General features: G+C 46.1%; 1 protein-coding gene across 1 annotated transcript in view; it reads right to left on the bottom strand.

The window, feature by feature from the left end:
* Positions 1-22,403, bottom strand: part of BRINP1 (BMP/retinoic acid inducible neural specific 1) — a 91,431-nt gene that overhangs the window by 22,061 nt on the left and 46,967 nt on the right. The window contains exons 3-4 of the mRNA XM_032708518.1: positions 6,942-7,132; positions 1,268-1,437 (exon numbers count right to left, since the gene is read on the bottom strand). Of these exons, the coding sequence (XP_032564409.1) occupies positions 1,268-1,437; positions 6,942-7,132 (361 nt within the window). The remainder of the gene's footprint in view (positions 1-1,267; positions 1,438-6,941; positions 7,133-22,403) is intronic.

The following is a 22,403-nucleotide window of genomic DNA, read 5'->3' as shown; positions in this document are numbered from 1 at the left end:
ACTGCAGCACCACACCTTCCCCAGGCTTCTTCAGACCTTGGAGCACAAAGACTCCTTGTCACCAGCTGATACAACCCAAAACACATCTTCCCTAACTGGGGAAAAATGCCCCACCCTGGCCAGACACAGCTGATGTTTGGTGCACTCACAGGCTGGAGAAGCAGAATGAAACGTGCCTGCTTTCTTTATGGTGCTGCTCGTTACTCTGGGCTTGGCAAAGGGATCCTGCAGATTGATGCTTCTCATAGAGGATCTCCACTGGAGAACATCAGAAGCCAGCAGAGGAATTATTCCCTGGCTTCTCTTATTGGAAAGCAAGAAACAGAGATGGATTGCCAGCCCCCAGTGGCGCCTGGCACTCCCATATGTGAACACCATCCTTGTGCTGAGGATAGATGGAGGCACAGATGACCTGTGGTGCTGTTGCTGTTGGTTTCCAGCCATGGAGGAGAGCTGCCCTTCCGGAATTCACCATGGGTGATTATCTGCTGTCACTGTTTCAATATCTCAATACAATTTCCCATCCAGAAGGGAACAGGCTCAGCCATGAGACACCACAGAACAATAACGAGAGCTGAAACCTTTCAGAAATGGCTAACAATGACGACTCCATCCACATCACCTTCCCTGGAGTGAACTCTGCAACAATAAAATCCCTGCCCAGTGTAGGATGATTGCTTTCAGAGAAGGCAGCCTTTGTCTGCAGAGCCATTTTCCCTATTTTGTATTCTCTGAGCAGCTTCCCTTCCTTCCTGCTGCAACCCCCAAGCTGTCTCTCAGTCCGTTTCATTCCAGATGCCTCAGTAATGCCACACAGAGTTTTTCGCCTTTCCTTGTAGTAAATTCAGCTCAGAGATGTTTAGCAGTCTTACACTCACAAGAGAAAAATACTTCTGGGTTGCACAGGGTTGTTCATTTCACAGAGCTGCCTTTCCCTTCCAACCTCCATCACTGATCTGGGTTCTCTGCTCCCTCTCTCCCTTCCAGAAGTCACTGTCACATTTAGTGGAGTGATATATCCTACATATAGTGGAGTGGTTATATCCTACGTAACCATCACACTGAGTGCCCACCTCTCTCTGGATATTACTGGATATGTTACTGGCCTTGGGGAAATCAATTCTTCAGTAAGGTCCATAAGAGAAAAATTTACCCTGGGAACAAAACAACTTGTGATCCTTAAAAAAGACGTCACACCGGGCTGGCAAATCCCTGCAGTGCCAGTGTGGGCACACAATATTTCTCTTCCTAAGGCAAGACAGAGTACCTTGATTGCTCCGGTAGAGATCTGGATCTCATGGAGTCTCCTCATGGTGCCATCCCGGTCCACAAAGTAGGAGGAGGCGAGCTGGTGCAAGGCTTCAACGCTCTGCGTGGCGTTCCCTGACTTCCTGTCCAGGCGGCTTTTGTCCATGTACATGGTCAAGGCCTCCTCTCCTGCAGCAGAAAGAAAAGCAGATTTCAGGCTGCCAGGCAGGGTCACCTCAACAGGAACAAATGGTGTCATCTGTTGCACCTAAAGAAAGGAATGTCCGACACCAAAAGCGCTCCTGAAGGAATTCGCCCTTCCTCACCAGCACCAGAGCCCCAGTGTGATATGTGTGAGCCTTCTCTATTCAGACAGAAAGCCCAGGTCCACCACACTGGTAGATCAGCTCCATTGAATTCAGTAGTCAACATTTTGGGCATTTATTAGCCAGCAGAGCATTACCACAAGTGCTGGAGAGGTTTCAGACCATTTATCCCACTCGAGGAACATTTTCTCTGTGTGTGGTGCCTCTAGAACGATGCTCCTGACAGGGGAAGATGACACTTTTATACAAGTCTCTGTCTGAGCTGATTTTTAGAAGGAATAAATAATGACTGGAAATAGGAGGTAGTTGTGTAGGTGGGTACAGAGAACAAACAAATGCTAGTTGTACCTCTTCAGCTTCCAGAGATGACGCAAAAAGGAAAAAGAAAGGGAATGAGTGAAGGGGAGCAATCAGAGGAAAGAGCAAACAAGAAACTTAATTTAAACTAACCACCCTTCCTACCTTCTTTCCCAGAGTCTCATTCAGGGAATTTAAGCAGAGAGTGAAAAATACTGTACAAGGTGAGGGACAACAGATGATTTTGTGTCAGTAACCACAGGGAATCTGGGAGTGAAGCAGTTAAGAACTGATAAACATCAGCAGAAACCTGAATGTAACAAAATACATCTCAAAAGTGTATGAAGCCGAGGAGTAATATTTACCTAAAAGTTCAATTTGTGCTTGATGAGCCAGATAAAAACTCAGTTCATTCTTAACATAAGGCTGGCACTAAAAGAGGACTAAGAAAGGTGAAACGCCATCCTGCACCCTTGACAGGTGAAGCTCTGATTTTAATAAATGCAGAGGCAACTATGGTAGGAATGTGCCATTTCTACATAACTCTGTTAATGAGAAGAATGGTACCTGTTCTGATTTGATAGATGAACCACTGATGAATCCACTGCCTCTAGCAATGATAGCATGGTCAAAAAAAAAATGTATGACCATTTCTAAGGCCAAGAAATAGTTTGTTCTTCATCATCTTTGCATATTTTTTTTTAAGAGAACAAGGATTTACTTTTCTTTAAAATTCTTATTAGTTGAAATAGTTTGATTCTTCCAAATTATTTCTTTAATTGCACACATGAAAAAAAACCCCAATAACCCCACTAAGCCCCCCCCCTCTCTTTCCCTGGAAATTGTTCAGCTTTTATCTGGAAGCAAAATGCCTGAAAACAAACCAAAAATATTCTGGCTGAAAATCAAAATATTTTCGTCAGATTTCAGTTTTTTTCAACAAATAGTTACATTGAGGATTCAGCCTTTGGCTTTGAGAGGAAAAATGGACACTTTTTTTGTTGGAAAGAAGATACTTTTCATGGAAAGAATTGATCAGTTGTAATCTTCTAATTGGCTTCACAGCAGCTAAGTGGAGAAGTTTAGCACGTAAAACTTTCCCTTTAATATTTTGTTAAGAATAACAGACTGTCCTTTGAGCATGATCAAAACTGTGGTGGTGACAGCATCATCATTGTTGCTGCTCACAAAAAACACTTTCCCCAGAAAACGACCAGCTTTGATTCCCTTTACCACCATCAACGTTATTAAGTGTTGAGTACGTGAGGAGCCCTTGGCAGGGATCAAGGCTCTGCCACATCAGGCTCCATCCACACCAAGATAGCCCATGTTCCAGAGAATTTAAACCCCTGTATCTGATGAGGCACAGCAGGTGAAGGCAGCAAAGCCACACTGGGATCAGTGTGAGGAAGAGCCCACACTGCCCCCCAGGTGCCTGATGCCATCGAGACATTCTCGGGTTTTATCTTTTGGGTGAGTTTCTCAAGGGGATTTGAGGTTTTGTTTGGTCAGTTCTCACGAGGAACCCCTTTGCCACCAAAAGGACACTGCATGGCAGTTGGACAAGGGGCTGGATCAGTGTGAGAGTGTATTTTGAGCTAAAAGTTTTGTATCTCTCATGTAACAGAAGCGTTTAACTGCATGGAGATGCAGCAGACAGAAATGAGGCTGTGACAGGAGAAGGAAGGTCTGGGATAATTGTCCCCTTAGCTGTGATTCCCAGAGGAACTTGATGGATCCAGCCACCATCTCTTCATTGATTCTGCCAGTAATTGTAAAAAAACAGCTTTTTCTGGGAAAAAACCATGCTTTTATTACTAGCCAAGGCACAAAAATCAGGACCTTTTCATTCCAGTCTAGTCCATTTTCACTAGAGGAATGCTGAGGCCAGAGGGCAGGAAGCCTGGGTTGGATCACACCAGGCAGTAGCAGTAGTGCCACATGACCAGGAGATCCACCATTAGCTTTGGCCCCTGGACAACACAAATCAAGCCCTGAGAAACTCAACAGAGAACAGAGTCCTGTGCTCTAGGGCAGTGGGGATCAGCGATTTCCCCCCAAAAAGCTGTCATTTTTTTCCTCCTTGAGGAAGAAAACAGAAAAGTAAAGCCCATGAGCCATGATACTCTTCCTGAGGGATGAGTACAGCTCCTGGGAGTGGAGGGTGCTGAGCTGGAAGCCTATTCCATGTGGCTGAGTGCAGCCCTGGAAAAGCACAGCGTGCCCAGGGAGGGGCACATGGGAAAGCAACTCTTCGATCGAGAGAGGTTAACAGACTTTTCCCGCATTATTAAGTCTTAATTTCTCTTTTATTAAGCGGGTGCTGTGTTCCAAGTTGTTTTTCCTTTAGGGCTTTCCCTGCAAATTGGCTCTGTGTGCTCCATCCCAGAGCAGGGGTGCCCTCAAAGTGACCCTTTCACCAATCCCGTCCGCAGAACTAAACCGGAGCAGGGCCGGGTTTGTCCTGGGCTCTTGGGGGATGCTCGGTAGGTTGAAAGGCAGCAGAGCAGTTCCTCGTGTGGCCACGTGTGAAAAGAGCTGCTGCGTTCAGGTGAGCAGGGCTGAGCCATCCCCCCCCTCCTGGGGGCCCTGTGGCAGCTGGCGTTTGAAAGGCAAACAATTTCCTGTGTGTTTGTCACTCGTTTGCAACATAATGAGACATCAGGCGGAGTTAGAAACAACTGTAACCCAGGGCAGAACGCCTGCAACTTTTCAGAGGTCTTGGGAGAGCAAGTGTGCCAGGACATGTCTGGTTTTATATCCCAGTGGTCTTGTTTAGCCCACAGACTGTGATCAGAGTGTGTCCTCTGTGCATAATGCATGCCCAGCTTCATCTGCATCTACCCTGGGACTGCCATTGCCAGCATAAATCTTTCTTTTCTCCCCTGCCGTTGCTCACCATGCTCCGGGCTGGTGGAGCATTTAGCTCTCCCCTCCAACACCAGTTCTCCTTACAAGTCTCTGCATATTTAAGATAGTTGTGTTGTAAAATCAGGAGGGGAAACAAGCCCCTGTGAATAATTTACAACCTCACCCAGGCAAAATTAAAAATATATTTTACCATCAAAGGTCTTGGTTATTTCAAATTTCCACACATGTGAGTGGCAGGAAGAAAGAGGCACGTCAATGGAAAGAACAGTAAACCCAGAAAAAAAATATCTCACTTTCCTTGGCTGTCTTGGGCTCTGTAAAACATGGTCCTGGAAAGCGATTTCCTCAATAAAAAGCAGTTTATCTTTACACAGACTTCATTAAGGCCTGATGCAGGCAGTCACTTGTACTCTTCAGTGCTTGGAAACCTGCTTCCTCCCACATTTCTTGCTGATGGAATGGACTGTTTGAGTGCCTGGACTGGAAGAGCAGCCCGAGGATCTTTGAAGGACGTTGCCACACCAGAGGCCATTTGACTTCAGTGGAACTGAGCCAGCCTACCTACCACCTAATTTGTGCATGAATCATATGCACACATCTAATCTCATCTCTGTCTTATCCCAGTGTCTGCAGAGTGCTTTGGGAACAGACAGATGGCCAGAAATTCCTCAAAGTTCACCACAAGCTTCACAGTGTGGCAAGGCTGGAGGTGAGGTACGTTAGAAAAAGCAACAAAACACACTCTGTGCTAAAATAAGAGCCTTTACCACTGCAGAATCCTGCTTAGAGAGAGCTGCTCTCAGAAGAAAGGCATTTAAATGAAAGAAAGGCATAACCCAAGAGGGTAAAGGAATAGTAAAAATAATGCAGGAGAAGAAAAAAAAAATTCAGCAGCAAATATCTATAGGAGCTGCTGATTTTCACTCTTCCCATGTTCAATACTCATCACTCAGAATGTTTATGCAGCAGCCTTTGCTCAGGGGTTCATGGCCTTACAGTGCTCTCTCTGATGTCATCACTGACATATTCTGTGTGCACACACAGACCTCTCTGCAGCCCTTCCCTACACATTTTGAATTTTACTTAACTGCTGCTTTTTCAAAAGCCTATTCCATGTTACTTGTGCATCCAGCATAGGCCTTCTCGGCCATCTCTTCCTCTCTGCCCATGCTCCCTGCCCAGCTGCTTGACCTCCCTTTTCCTGGAGCTCTTTAAAATTCCTCCAGTTCTAGCAAGAAAGGATGTCTTTCCTTGGCCATCTCTTCCTCTCTACCCATGCTCCCTGCCCAACTCCTTGACCTCCCTTTTCCTGGAGCTCTTTAAAATTCCTCTAATTCCAGGAAGAAAGGATGTTTTTCCCCTTGTGTTTGGTTTCAGCCTGTGAAAAAGAGGGATTGACACACTCTATTGCCAAGGTAAGGACAGTGGCACAGGGCTGGCAGCCAGGCTCCTGGGCTGAGTGGCACGTGTTTCTCCTGGCACACATGGGCACACACAGAGGGGCACAGGTACACACACAGCACCAGTGCTGAACTCACACCCTGTGCTGTGAATTCTTTCATACTCTGGGGACTTTCACAGTGTCTGACAATGAGCTGCAGCCTGGCCCTGTGCCCCCAGCCAGCTCCCACACATCATGGCCATGGTTTTGGAATTGCAGAGTGGTTCAGGTTGGAAGGGACCACAGTGGGGTCATCTGGTCCAACCTCCATCCCAGGCAGGATTAACCCAGAGTACATGGCACAGGGTTCTGTCCAGGTGGTTCTGGAGTATCTCCAGTGAGGAAGACTCCACACCCTCTCTGGGCAGCCTGTCCAGTGCTGGGTCACTGCACAGCAAAGAAGTTCTTCCTCATGTTCACGTGGAACTTCCTGGGCATCAGTCCCTGTCCATTGCTGGGCACCCCTGAGCAGAGCCTGGTCCATCCTCTGCCCCCTCCCTGCAGACACTGACACACATGGATGGGCTCTCCTCTCAGTGTCTCTCCTCAAGGCTGAACAGGCCCAGCTTCCTCAGTCTTTCCTCATAAGAGAGATGTTCCACCCCCTTCATCATCTTCGCAGCCTCTACTGGACTCGTTCCAGGAGCTCCGAGTCTCTCTTTCACTGGGGGGCCCAAAACTGGACACATTTGCAGTGCTGTCCAGTGCCTTCCCCACCCCACCACCCCCATCAGAACACAGGCCAGGTTGCAACCTACCTCCCAGGGTGGCAGAGATGAGGATGTGGGTGCCGTACTTTTTGATGATGGTATCGATGAACTGCTGCGTGGTGGGTCTCCTGCCCAGGAGGCGGATGCTCCTCTGGAACTCAGGCATGAGGGGCAGTGGGTTGTGGAGCAGGTCCCTCCTCTCAATGGCTGTGTTCCTCACCTTCCAACGGGCAAACTCCCTGGGTGACAACACAGGAACACAGCAGGGGTGAGGATTCCAGTCTGGAGGGGCAGGGAGAGCCACCCAGGGCAGGGAAGGAGGGTGGAGAAGGGGACAATCCTGTTGGACACCCCCACGTGGGTACACACACGTGAGGCCACGAGGTTAGGCAGGGTGAAAGGAGGAGGAGAAGAGGAAAAGTGAGACATTACTGCACAGTAACAACACACTTGGATGATCAGGGTGTGGGCTGATGAGGAGGTGGCCTTGGAGTCTCCAGAGCTGTCTGGAAGAGAGCTGGATTTCCCTACAACAAAAGCAGGCAGGTCCTTTCACCATCACACACTTTGGGGTTTTACACTTCTCCATAAAGCAACAAATTCTGGTCTCTGTCAGCAGAAGAGCTGGTCAGTTAGAGCACAGATCTCGCCCAATCTGATCATTGTTATATCCCTGTTGCCCACAAGCCTTCCTTTGGCAAAGCAGAGCTGAAGGAAACACATTTTCTCCAAACATCTTAATCTTTCAGCACCAGGAGTACAGCAAAAGATCATTTTGAAAACCAATTTTTGAGATAAACCATGTAAAAGGATCGATGCTGATATAAGCAGAGGCCAGGATGAAAGTGGAGGTTTTGTTTGTTTGTCTTGAAAAAAAAAACCCAACCAAATGAAGTGATTCTCAAATCCATGCTTTCAAACTGAGAGCAACTGGGGGAAAAAAAATGTAAAGTTAATGTTTGCAAAAGTAGCTCTTTATTGCAGGTATCCATTTTGAAACGACACAGAGGGAAATGCCTGGAGAAAAGCTTGCACACCTGCAATCTAAAAATCAGGCCTCTGAAACACATCACCAGCTGAGCACCTGAAAAATGAGAAACCTATTAATGTCCTTCAAAAAATATTGAGCAAGGCCTTCTTAAAAGAAAAGGATATTTTTCATACCTATCTCCTACAATGCACCTGCTCTATCTTCAGCTGCCTCCCCGATCATCAACTCACAAGCTTCTCTGTCACTTTTCATTCACTTAGTCCTGTAGCTTGGGTTTAAGACAAAAATTTTATTTAGATTAAGGGTGTTGTGGTTTAACCCCAGCTGACAACTCAGTCCCACTCATGTGCTTGGTCACTGCCCAGTGCTGGGATGGGGGAAAGGGTTGGAAGGATAAAAGTGGGAGAACTTGTGGGTTGAGATAAAAACAGGTTAACAGGTTAAGGAAAAGGTGCACAGACAAGCAAAGCAAAAGAAGGAATTCATTCCCTACTTCCCATCACAGGCAGGTGTTCAGCCATGCCCAGGACAGCAGGGCTCCATCACAGTTACTGGGGAAGACAAACACCATCACTCTGCACATCGTCCCTTCCCCTTTCTTCCCCAAGTCTGTGTGCTGAGCATGAGGCCACATGATGTGGGACATCCCTGGGCTCAGATGTCCCATCTGTGTCCCCCCTGGAGCTCCTTGTGCATCCCAGCCTGTTCACTGGTGGGGTGGGATGAGGGGCAGACAATCCCTGCACTGCTCAGCTGTAGCTAAAATATCCCAGTGTGATCAGAGCTGTTTCCAACACAAATCCAAAACACAGCCCAGCACCAGCTACTATGGACAAAATTCAACTTTCTCCCAGTGCCACAGAAGGAATTTGATTAACTGTGTGCTCTGTGAATGGCCTTGTTTAACATTAGTGGCTCAGCATTAGCAGCTAAAGCAGCTGAAGCTTTCCCCTGACCAAGAGTAAACTTCTTTGGGGAAATTAATGCTGCTAACAAGGAACTAGCTGAATTTAGCTGATAGGAGTGGAATGAAGATAATTCCAAGGAGACAATTCCAAGAGAATGAAGTAACTTCAGAAGAAGGCCAGCCCAGTGACAGTGAAAAACCATGAGAAATCAAGAGACCACCAACCAGAATTAAGTGACTGGACTTGGGGTCAGACTTGAGGATTGGGTGATGGTGATACAGGTATGAATTTGGGGTAGGGGTCCCTCTCTGGAGGGACTCAACTCCAGCTGTAACCTAAGAACTAATAAAAGACTAATTGGAAACCTTCAGTCAGACTTGACATTCCCACCAGGATCCTGGGGTCGAAACATTGCTTTTTTTTATGCAATAATCCATAACACCCAGTCAAAACCAGCACAACAGGAGTGACAACACCTGGCACTGACACAGCACTTCCTATCAATGTGTGTCAACCAGCACGACAGTCCCATTTGGCTGGCAGAGCACTCCACATGCAGGCAGATTTCAGAGGCTTAGTTGCAAAGCCAGGATCACAAAGCAGCTCTTTTTTTGCCCAGGTTGATTCTACAGCCAGTCCACCCTATGTGTGTGAGGTTATTTGACTTAATGCAATTATGCATGTATTTATTTTGATTGAGCCCCACCACAACACCCCATGCTGCCTAACAGCAGTTGTATCCATTAAAACAGCAAAGTGCCAGCTATTTACTTCAAAATACTCCTTACACCTGAGATAATGTCCCCTCTGCAGCTCCCAGGCTTCCACAAGCCAAGTCAAAATGCCAAAACAAAACACACCTCTTACTTCATTATTAGTCATTAGTGTCAGACCTTGAAATCCACAGAAACATCCATCTTTCCTGGAAAAACCTCAGTCAAAAGGCTAAAAAACCTCTAAACTCAACCCAAAATAAGCCTGATACACTAGGGTATTAATACCAGGAGTGACAGAACCAGGCTGTTGTCTGCAGATAACAAATATACAACAAATGCCCATATATTCCCTGTATGGAGAAGAGTGTTTTCCCTGCTGTCCCAGAATTGTGTAAAAGTCCAGTGCTTGCAGGTCTCACAGTTGATTTTAATAATAGATAAAACCTTAAATATAAAGACAAATCGTTTCTCTCTGTCACTACAGAGAGGTTGCTCTAATCATTCCAGACTAGAGTTGCAATCCCAGAGCTCACTACACAAGGAAATCCCCTTTGAAGAAGGAATGGTCCCTCCAGCAGTTGCACTGCACGGGAAGAGGCAGAGCTGGATACTAAAAGACAGCCAAAGTTTTACAATAAATAGAGATGCCCGTGTTCCCATCATAAAGATCATAACCAGGGAGCAGAGGAAAAATGCCATCTGTGCTTCCTCTCCAAAGAGAGAATTATTGCTTCCTGTAAAACTCAAGCACATGTTTGCTCTCAGATTTCTGCTTCCTGCAGCATCAATAAAATCAGGAGGGACCAGAGAAATCCAGAGCCAGAAGGGGCTGGGTAAATGTTTTCAGAAGGGGCTGGATAAATGCTTCATGTTCCTCAATAAAGTACAGAGAGTTTGGTTTTGTTGCTTTGGAATAGATAATTTAACAGCAAAAATCATAGAAGTTGAAACAGGCAACTGGTCGGATTCTCCTTCAGGGAAGCTGTGGCTGCCCCATCCCTGGAAGTGTCCAAGGCCAGGTTGGACAGGGCTTGGAGCAACCTGGGCTAGTGAAAAGTGTCCCTGCCCATGGCAGAGGGTGGAACAAGATGAGCTTTAAGGTCCCTTCCAAGCCAAATCATTCTAGGATTCTGTGATATATCAACCCCCAAATCCTCAGATTGTCTCCATCACTGCGTGGAGACAGACAGTGCAAACTGGGACCAGGGATTGGAAAGTAATGGGCAATGAAGGTGGGAGAAGGTAGGAAAGGAGAATGAAAATTTGGCAGACGTATTCAGAGGGAAAGTGGGTTCATTTTTACATCAGGTCCAACATCACCTCGTGACACCACAGACAGGAGGCAAAAAGAAAGAGTTTAAAACAAATCATTGTCACATCTTCGACCTTTCCTGCTGCCAAGGGGTAACTCCAGTTCCCATTCATACAGTCAGTGAGCCCTGAGGAGAACCCACATCTAAAGCAGGATGGTGAGGGAGACTTTTCCCACTCATTCTCATTCCTGCCATCCCTCCCCTGGGCTTCCTGCTCCCAGGGCATAGCAGTGAGGTGAAAACCCAGTTCTATTATACTCTCCCTATGCTTGGGATGTGTGGCTTTCCCAGCTGATGAGAAAAGCTGAACAAATATGTTATGATGAATAATTTATGCAACTAACTTAGATGTTTATCTTCTGCTCATAGAATATCCATGAACCAGTTGCAATTCCCTCTAATTTATGCATTATTTGAACTTACTTGGTGAAATTTTTCAAGCTTTTTTTATAGGTTTTGCATAGTATTTGGCTGTTTTCTTTTTTTCATAGGCTGTTGATTTGTGAGGACTGGAATCACAGGAGGGTGAAGTTTGGAAGGAACCACCAGTGGGGTCATCTGGTCCAGCCTCAATGGTCCAGTAAATGATATGGTCTTGTTAAGCTCCCTGTCTAATGTTCATTTTAAACTTGGCTCCCTCAGTTCCAATATTTTACATGGAAAGCAACCCTCTAATTCCAGCAATTTTCCATGCAACCTATAGAACTCTGCTGCAAGATGCACCTGAGGCCAAGGTTATGGTAGAATTTTGGAAAATAGACTTAACATTAATGGATATGGCTAGTGAAATAACTTAGAATTATTGAGGTCATTAAAAAAAAAGTGATATTTGCAGGGAACAGTATAGATCTGGCCTTAGGGAATGTTCCAGCCTGAAACTCCTGAAGTCTGTGAAGAAACACCTCCAAGATCAGGATTTTTATTAGCTTTCAGCACTAGATTTAATTGCATTTTCTGGAGAAGCAGCTGCTATTGGCCAAAACTGAATTCATGGCACTGGGTTAGGTTTGTCACCACGGAATCTTTCAATCTGCTCTCCACCAAGGCCTTGGAATCATGGATGTGTTGAAGAGGGCAGTGAAACCTTTCCTCACAGAAACCATTCTGGGACAGTACTTCAGTGGCCATTGGTTCTCAGACCCATCAGTGCCACAGCCTGGGACACAGGGGTGAGGTCTCTGCAGGTCTCAAGGCACTTTATAAAATAGAAATATTGCCTGTTCCTCACTCAGTTTCCAGGTGAAGAAGATGCAAAGCTGGGATTAGTGCAGAGTCCTCTGACCCTCAGGGGAATCCCAGGCAAGGACCTGAACTTCTGCCAGCAGGGAAGCTTTTAATGGCTTTGGAAAGACAATAAACCTCTTAGCAAGCAGGAGGAAGAGTCTGAATCCCTGATGCAGAGATGGGATAAGGAAAAACTATGACCTAATGTCTGAGTTGTGGAGGAGAGGCATTTATTGGGGCTCTAATGTCTCAGACAGCCCAAGATAAGGTGGAGGGGTACCCAGGAAATTCCTGACAGGCCTCTAATCCCTGGAGAAAGCACTGAGGAGCTTCTTTCTAATGGTTGGAAAGGGTAGGAGGTGCTCATACCTCGAGGGGGAAGGGAGGTGAGAGGTAAGAGGGATGAAGTACTGAGTATTCCAGGGGACAGGCTTTATTTGAATAAGGCTGTGTCTGAGAAAATCCTTGCCTTTTCAGAGCTTGCATTAATGAGTTTGCCATCAAGGCCAGCATGTTAGAGGCAGAATGAGCCACCAGGAATGCCTCAGAGCTCATTAGCATTATGACCCCTCCAGGGAAACAGAGAAACAGGGGAAAAATTGCTGAATAGAAAGGAAAAGTCAAAAGCCTGGAATGGGTACCTCACCCAGAGCCCTCACTGCAGCAGCAGAAAGGACAGGAGAATCCAAGAACATGAGCACCTCTGCCCAGGGAGAGGAGTCAGAGAGAGGGGCCATCAGAGCAAATTAAATTCCCTTCTTCAAATGGCCAAGACAACCAAAGCATGGAATTGAAGAAAGAAGTTCAGTACAGACCTCAGGGGCCAGTGCTTGGAACAAAAAAGAAATTAAATGCATTAAACAGTGATGGAGAAAGAGTCAGTTTGAAAATGGGAAAAAAAAAAAAATCCAGCAGAAGAGGAAGACACTGAACAAAGGCTGTGTCATCCTAACCAGAACACTCTGACCCCTCCTGCTGCTGCAGGGCTGGATTGCCTGCAGGGCAGCCAGTGCTTCCCACTCAGTGCACACTCAGCAACCAGGACCAGCCCCACTGCTCCCTGGAACCAGGCAAGGAGAAGGCACCAGCTTGTTCCTGCTCAGTGGTTCTTTAATCTTTTTTTACAAATCTTACCTCCAAAGTCATCAGCTCCTCCCAAAGGTGAGGAGCCTTTCCAAAGGCAACACCCCCTCCAGTAACAGCAAGTCACAAACACTGCTTCATGTCCTCTGCTTGGCACATCACACTGATAATTGGCCCAGATGTCATCAGGATTCCCTGATGTCAGAGGCAGAGGGACCCCAGAGCCTTCATGCTTCCCTGGATTTTGGTGTTCCTACAGCAGCACCTGCCCAGACATGTCTCTGCTCCCTGATTTCCTCCAAGCACCTCACAGTCACAAACAGACATTTTAGGACCCCTCTATGCACATTGCAGACAAGTGTTATCAGCTGTCAGACTGAGTGTGAACCAAAACAGAAGATTTTTTTAGCCTTATCTGGGTAGAAAACAAGTTTTATGATAGGATGAGTCCTCCAGAATCCTCCCAAACGTTCCTACAACAGAGCTGTTGGTTTGGGGGGGGTTGTTTTGTTTTGCTTTTCCTTTTCTCAGCCAATTTGTCCCAGTCATGGGCTGCACAAAGTGCTGGTTATCTCCAGTCCTCAGGGTGAGGGCTCTTCCAGGCTCCTGTGAGTCCTGGACTGTGCAAACAATGCCATGGGATATGGAATGAAGATGACAACAGCACTATAATGCTTATCTTGTACTGCCAGATCAGGCTTAATATGAGCCTGTGCAGGGTATCTGTGATTGTGGTGGGGTCAGTGATGTTTTATTTCTAGTCTGTGCCCTCAAAATGCCAGACAGCCCCAGGCTGAGCAGTGCAATATCCCTTCAGCAGTTCCCTCTGCAGCTTGGCCTCTTCCCTATCTAGGCCAGCGTGAAGAAGTCAGCCTTCAAAGCTGAGCTTTTCAAAGGCCCTGCAAGAATTAGTTTCCTGTGAGGGTTTGGCACTCATCCCCCCTAATCTATTTAAGAAAACTCCAGTCTGTAGATTCAAACTAGCTCCAAATTAGACAGAGGCTGAAACTCTGCCATAAAAGAGAACGGGGGAAAAAAAAAAATCTACAAATCTAATTCCAGAGAAGTATGAAAAAGAAATCACTTAAGCTGAAAGTCTGACAGCATTTTGCATAACAACCAGGCAAGCAGACAGGCTCACTTATGACAGCTGGCAGGTGAATGAGATAAATAAATTGACTATTGATCTATTGATAAATGCTGTGCTGGCTGCTGCAGGTTTATCCCCAAAAGGGCATTTGCCTGGATAGGAGTGAAGCAAGGAGAGGACAATCAGTGTTGGATCATACAGCAGAAGTTAAACAATGCTGTTGGACTCCCTACTTCTCCACCTGTCTCAAAAGGACAATGGAAGAATCTTCTGTTGCTTTTCCCCTTGACCCATCCTTTGGCCACGTGCTTGGTGTTGGCTGAGGGGTCTAAAACCTCAACTACTCCACCTTTTCAGGGCAATCAGTTCAGCTTGTTGGACTTTCCTGTTACAGAGTTTTGTTTTCAACTCCAATATTTTTCTTAAAAATATTAAATTTTTCCGGGGCTGAAAACTGAGGGTTTTTTTGTAAAAAGAGAGGGAGGTAAACAATAAGTCCAGAATGATACAAAGCCTGCAAGAATCAAAAAGAAAGAAAATTACTTCAAAGGTAAATGGATTTCATGTGACCTTGAAAGTAAACAGGTTGTTCAAGAACTGAATTAAAATCCAGTCAGACAAACATGACTCTGAGTCTTGTGTTCTCTCTCAGGACAGGACTATATTTGGATCTCTTAGGAAGCAACATGTGATTTTTGGGTGCAGAAAAGGTTGATTTGTTTAAAAAAAAAAAAAGCTGGAATAAATTTATAACTAGAGATTGAAAGCAGAGTGATTCAGCAGAGGTAAGAACAAGATAAAAGATAGGACATTCAATTTGATCACTATTAATTTTGCTTATTGTTAAATTTGATCATGGCCAGGATGTGGTTATGGTTCCTACCTCTGCCATCACATCTAAGCAGAGCTGCCATTGCAATCAAAAAACAGGGCAGAGCAGGTCACAGCCCTTTCACCTGACTGGGGTCACCTCCAAGTGACGTGTTTGTGCATCCTCAGGTAACACACAGTGACTTCTGAACTTCCACCAGCTGCCTTCCTCCATCCCCTATGGATCTGTTCCAGTATCCCATGTGAGTCAGCTGCTACAACTCCCTCCTATCACACCCATCTGTGGGACATTTATTCCACTCTCATCTCCCCCTGTAACGTTCTTTGTGCAGATTTTGTTGCAAAAAAAGCCCAGACCTCGGGCACCGGAGAGACCCTTCCCACCACCAGCCTTGGAGACCTGCTGGTGAGTGGTTCCCATTACTGCTCACACCATTTCAGCTGTTTCCAGCATTGGGCTGAGGGCATTTCCAAGCCACTCCAGCTTACACCAGGGTTGACAGGAGCTGCTGGAAGCTGGAGTGACATCTCCACGAGAGCTCCCAGCGTTGTTCACGCTGCTGCAGCTTAACAAACATTAGCAACAATGGGAAATGTTCTGTTCCATTGCTGTTCTCTCCCTAAAAGCTTACCCAGACCAGACATGGTTTATTAAGCTACTGAGAAAGCTGTTCTAACAGGCTACAGGGCCCTGTGCTCCAAGCACTGGGATGGACAACACAGAGACACTCTTTCCTTCACTGTGAATTATGATAAAAATCACAAAAGATGCAGCCAGAGCAGTTCTCCCACTGAAACACCTGAGATAGCCTAGAGAAACTCATCTATGAATCAGGCCCTTTGAGTTCTGTGGTTATGAATGCAACAACACAGAGATTATTTTTCGTAGTGTGGTCTCCTGGATTTCTGCTTTTATGAGTTTGACCCAGAATTCATGATCAAGCTGATCCTGGAAAGTCAAGGAGCTCTTTAAGAAGATGCTTTCAAAGAACAGCACTTTTGAAGTAACAGATGGAAACATCTGAGTCATTCAAGGAATTTTAGGTATTCTTGAGGAAACCTGGGATAATGTATGATTTTAGGTTCTGTTCTCCACACTTCTTTCAATTCCCTCCTTGTACACTCCTCTTTTTCAGCACACAATCCTTGTCCAGAGAGCTGAGCAAGTTGGAAGGGGAGCCAAGACACAGGATGGTGAGACAAGTAAATGAAAGTGTAAAGGAGCACAGGGCATAGGCAGGAGAAGGCCCCCAAATCATTCAGTCTCCTGCTGTAGCAACTGGTGGAGGGGGAAACCAAGAAAAACACAACCGATGAATAAGAAAACAACAACAAAAAAACCCAACAAAATAAACAAAAAGCCAAAAAAACCCAAACAAACCAACCCAACAAAACAAACACCAAAATTACCCAAGAAAAAAATCAAAACCCAAAACAAAACCTCCAAAAGCCCCCACAAAAACAGACCCTTTCACACTGATGTGTTCAGACTCTAGTAGAAGATTAAACTCTTGATGAAGTCCCTACTCCTATGGCTAATTAATACATAAGAATATTTAAATCTGCTGCTTTTGTAAGCAAGTTCGAAATGGAAGACAGGCAGAGTGAGTTTAATTTTTAGAGCAGACAACAAATCACCCAGGGGAGGACTGGGCCATGTTCAGTCGTGGTGAGTCCTTGTTACCCCCTGGAGCCCCCCAGGAAACTGTGCCTTCCCTTCCCCAAAAGTCACCATCTGGATTCACAGCCTACCAGTCCCAAAATTCACCATCTGGATTCACAGCCCACCAGTGCTCATATGAGCACAACAGCACGAATCAAAGGCTGTAACAAGAACACAGTTTGGAACAAGTAATTTCATTAAATTGCACTTCCTTCATTTCCCGAAGATGTAGGTGTGTGTGGACTGCAGGATTTTCTTCCTAATTTTAGCTGGAGCTGGCTGATAACCTCAGCCCGTGACACCACAGCCCCAAACTTTGCTCTTTACTTATCATGATTCACAGTTTGCTCAGATGAAAAAAAAGACTGAGAAATGTGGACTTGAACCTTAATTCCTCCCGTTGCAGGCGAGGGTACCTGGCTGCTGCACTGCCAGGGGCTTAAGCACAGCATTTGTCAATACTGGGAAAGTAATATGGGAAATTTAGCCTTGATTGCCCTTTTTTCTCTCTCAAAAAAAGCACAAAATTTTCTCCAACTCAGCATGAAACCATGTTTCAAAACTCCAACTGTTGTTAGAAAATGGAGCCATCACCCCCCCTCTGGTCAGTTGTGCCGCTCGCTTGGCAAAGGCTCAAATTCACCAGTTTAGGAGGAAAAAGGAAAAAAAGAAAAGTGATGTTTAAATACAAAGCCTCTCCTGACTCCCATGCCCAGCTGGGCCCTCCAGGCAGTCCTGGCAGGGCCAACTGGGCACAGCTGCCACATTTGTGGGCTCAGCAAGTGATGGGAAAGCTGTCCCCTCTCGCCCACCCCCTCTGCCCTGAGTCACCCTCAGCTGATGGAGACACCAGAGAGCACGTAAGGCAGGAGCTGGTGGGTGGCTTGGATGCCTAAAGGCAGTCAGTTGGCAAAGCCACCTGTTCCCACCAGGGAGCCTTTGCTACAGGGCAACTGAGGGGGTTTTGTCCAGGTTAAGTGAAGCGAAGAGGGTCCATCCCCATCCCTGCCATCCGTCAGGTGTGCTCTGGGCTGCACGTGGAGAACAGGCAGGAAAACAGAACTTGCAGAGGTGCAACAGGACACACAAACCACTGCCAAGTCCCAAAGGCACACCTAAACCCAGCACACAATCAAAATGACCCAGGAGATGGGATAAGGACTCTCATCCTTCATCACCCACACCATTCCAAGGGATCTCACAGGAAGTACCTGGGACTGTGTGGCAGAGGTATGAGAATGCAAGTGAACAAAAGCTGTTTTGACACAGTAAAATAAAGCCACACTTCCCTCCCACATTGATCCTTGCTACTTTATTCCTATGGTATTGTGGCATTATTTCCTCCAAGCTGGTTTGGGAGAAAACAGTGGTTCCTCCTCATGGTTCCTCAGGACACCCAATTCTGTGCCTTCACCCCAAGAGCTGGAGCCCAGCATCCCTTGGATTTCCAAGCTGCCCTATCACATTCAGGCCAGTGGCCAAGGATTGCTTTTCAAACAGCAAGCAGGGATTTACACGGTGGCTCTATGCCGAGGATGTCCCCTCTCAGAACAGGATTCAGATGGTGACTGGGCCTGGAATTACTAGCAAATAGCATAAGATAAGAGGTTAAGGGCTAAAAAAAATTAGGCTGCAGAGTACAGCTGCAGCAAAATTCAAGTCATCCATAATCAGAGACATTTGTGCTTTGTTCAAGATTAAAAAAGAGGAAAAAAAAAACAACTGTCCCCACAAGCCCGTGACACTTCAGAATTACAGTAAAACTGAGGAAATTTTCTCTAGGAAAAAGGTGACCCATTTCCTCAGACTACATCCCTCTTTAGCAAAAAAACTGAACACAAGCTGTGAGAAAGCCTTGAACATTCCCTGGTTGCTCCAAAATCTCATTTCTACAAAAATCAGTTTTGATGTATTTAATTTTCATTCCTAGTCATGCCATTTCAAACTCAGGCATGTTTTGATGGAGGAAATAAAAAGACTGCAATAAAATAAAAATTCACAAACTCATGAAGAAAGGCAATCTCTTTGCATGCTGCAAAGTGGCCTGCAATGAAAAGATAACCATGCTTTTTATGCAACATTTCATAAAGGAAAAGCTTTATTTTTGTCCTGTCCTATCCAGGGAACAGGGACTAGTGAATGCAAATGCTTTTGTTTCCTAGGATCAGTTTGTGAAGCTTTGAGGCACTTGGTTATTCAGGCACATTCTTGGCAATGTCCCCATCATGAGTCATGTTTTCTTTAGCTGCTATTTGTGACTTTGATATGTGGATCTCAAAGCCCCTTTAAACAAATGTGTCACTGTAGATGGAGAAGCTAAAGCAGCAGGAGAGGAACAACTTTTCCAAGGAAGAGATCCAGGATACAGCCCAGCCATGAAGGAAGTGCACCCAAACCTAGAGACAGGACAAAGTGAGGACTTAAGGAGGTGGTGGGGTCATGGCTGAGCTTGCTGCCCTATTTTGGTTGTGCCAAAAAATGCCCATGGTCCTTGCTGTCTGCCCAGGGCTCAGATCAGAAGGATGCTCTGTTTCCAACACCTCACTCAGGGTGGGGGTGATGTGAAAACACAAGCCCACCTCAGCCACAGAGAACAGATGCAGAGCCAGAATCACAGGATTTTTAAGATTGGCAAAGACCTCCAAGACCATCAAGTCCAACCATCTAAACCATTCACTACTAAACCATGTCCTTAAGTGCCACATCCACACAGTTTCTGAACACTTTCATATCTGCTGACTCCACCACTTCCCTGGGCAGCCTGCTCCAATGCTGGACAACCCATTCCACAAAGAAAATTTTCCCAGTATCTGATCTAACTTGATGCAACTTGAGGCCATTTCCTCATGTCCTGTTGGAAGTATGTCTATTAAAAATCACCACTGCACAGATTCCCAGATCCCAGCCCTTTTTGTGGAGGACACAAAAGCCATGTGGAGGCAGTAGAAAATCATGAAGTAAAGGGAGTTGAAGTCATGTCACAGGGAGGGTGTTGGACCTGATCAATACCAGAAGTGAGAGGGATCAAATGCACACCAGGCATTTATCATCTGTCAGGTAACAGGACCCCAAAGGCTGTGAAATCAATCTGATGAAATCCAAACCACTTCCTGCAGGAAGGGTTCTACTGATTGCAACTGTTGTGTTCAAATCAGCAAAGAACATGCTGGATGGTCTGGGGGAGAAGGGAGATGCTGCTCTGTGCCACTTCTGGCTTTGCCTGCCTGAAATCCTGCAGGTTTATCAATACACCACAGCCAGGAGAGTGTTCCAGTGAAAAAAGGACCACTGGAGTTCTTCCTTAGCTCTGACTGAGCCTCAAACACACCTGAGATAGCTGAGAGGGGTTGTTACAGCCCTGCTGGGGGTCCCAAACCTGCACCATGGGGGAGGGAGCTCAGTGAAAAGGCAGCATGTGCAATCTGCCCCACAACGTGCACGGGGCCACATGGGCACCTGCTGGCACAAAGCTCTACAAAAACCCAAAGTTCAGCTACAGAAACCCAAAATCCACTCACGTGCTGATGGTCAGACGGGGAATTCAGGTCTAGGAGAAGTTAAGAGCAAAACCTCCTCAGCTTCAGTATAGGAAGCCTCAAACCCAGCAGGTCTTTAGGCTGTGAGCAGAGATACCCTCCTGCACCAAAATGTAGGGTATGGGACAGAGGGCTGGAGCTGAGCCCTTCCCTGAACACAGGGCTCTTTCCTAGGGGATGGGTTGAGACCAGCTGCAAAGATTTATAGCCTCACCACTCAAGGGCTGTTTAGGGGAAAGAGAAGTCAGCTGTGTGAGGAGGGTTGGGCTTTGATTTATTTTATTTTATGTTATGTTATTTTATTTTATTTACAATTTAATTTAATTTTGTTTTTATAGTTTTGGGGTTTTTAATTTATTTTTTTCAGGGGGAAGGTATTTGTTTTGTTTTGTTTTTCAAGGACAAGTTGGGGTTTTTTTTAAGTTTAGCAGGGAGTGAAATAGAGAGTGAAGGGGGTTATCCTTTGTTAAGTGCTCTTATGTCTCAGACTTTCATTTTGGCTTGGCAGGTGTTTGCTTTGTGCTTTTATCATGGTGTGGGAACCCTTTGCTGAGTCTGGATGGGAATTTCTGTGAGGTTGGTCCTTCCCCTCTTGCCTGTGCTCTCTTTCATGGTAGACTTTTTGTTTGTGTTAAGTAAAAAGCCAGGATCCTCTGAGGCTGAAAATTTAGTCTGAGGGAATAAGATGCTGCAAAAAAATCTCAGAAGACCCTTAGGTACCCCTGCCCATGGCAGGGGGTTGGAACTGGATGATCTTTAAGGTCCCTTCCAAGCCAAACCAGTCTGTGATTCCATGAAGACCTTCCCTCATGGTTATTTCAGGGGGGGAGAATTGGGCAAAGTAAAATTATCAGCTCCTGTTGCAGCTCAAGCTCCACAGGGCTGAGGAAGGGATTATGTGCTATTGCACATCTGAGCCTCTGCTCCGAAAGAATGAGCTGGACCCCGGAATTCTGAAGCACATGCATATGTATATATTTATCTACTGAGCCAAACAACAGTATCTGCAATGCTTTTTATTTGCCTTCTGGGTTCTGAGATTTAAACACTTGTATTTTCTGGCTTTTCCTCGCAATCCTAAAAGGCAGCCTATTCTTATTTTTCAAATGGAAGTTGTGAGTTATACAATTATATGACTCAAGCCTGGAGTACTTAAAGAAGCGGGAAAAGAGCTAATGTGAATCCCCCAACTCTTACAAGGAACAAAAAACCAAAAAAACAACAACTGTGCAGTCTGGTAGAGAGCTGGTCCTGATCTTTCCTGCTGCTGACTAGAAACCCCACAATTCCCAGTGCCTCAGGAGGAATGGGGGCAGGATGGCTCCCTCCCTGCCCTGTTGGGGTACAGCCCTGCCCTCTCTGAACTGGGGTGAACCCCCAGAGTGGCTGAGCTGCTGCTCCAGCCAGTGGGATGTGTTTCAGCTCTTCCCTCCACACCAAAGCACACCAGTTTTCTCCTTCCAACTCCTGGAAGCAGTTGCTTCCCCTCTTTATGTTTCCCAGCCTTCCTTTCTGTTTTCCTCTCCCCCAGCTGTTGCAGTGTGTGGAGCAGCACAGATTTAGGGTCCTGCAGACCATAATCTGTGGCAGGACATGGAACCTGATGTAAACTTGCCCAGGGCAGGGGCTGCTGCAAACCTGATAGAGGGGAGAGAGGCTCCTAAAACTGCCCACGGTGGGAGGGATGAATTATCCGGCTCTGTGCAAGAGCAGCACCCAGAGGCCTCCATAACAAGTGCATGTTTATCTCACTCAGATCTGTCCCTGCAGCAGCCCTGCCTGTCCCTGCTTCTTCCACTACCACTCCCAAAGCCCAGCTGAGGGTGAATTTGCTGATCTCTGGAGAGGAGAGTCTGCACTGGGGTGTCTTTGTGCAGTCCGATATTGCTCCTGTTTTAACTTACTCCCAACAGGATATTCTGGGTATTCCCACTTCCCTGAGTCTCGTCCTCCCTCCTGCCCATCTCTCCTTGCCCCACTTTCTCTCTGGAAGGGCAGGAGGTGGCTGTATTTAAAGCCTCAATCTTCCTGGGCACTGGACCGTTACCAGCAGCGCACTCGTCACTGGGGCTGAGTTTCACCGACTGATTGTTTTCAGATTCTGTTTGGTATTTTATCCTGCCTGCATAGAAAACTTATTATAAAATCATGTTTG

The sequence above is a fragment of the Chiroxiphia lanceolata genome, chromosome 21, assembly GCF_009829145.1.
Source record: "Chiroxiphia lanceolata isolate bChiLan1 chromosome 21, bChiLan1.pri, whole genome shotgun sequence".
Classification (NCBI taxonomy): Eukaryota; Metazoa; Chordata; class Aves; order Passeriformes; family Pipridae; genus Chiroxiphia; species Chiroxiphia lanceolata.
Note: the sequence above shows the minus strand (reverse complement) of the source record. Positions and strands in the feature narration are given on the sequence as shown.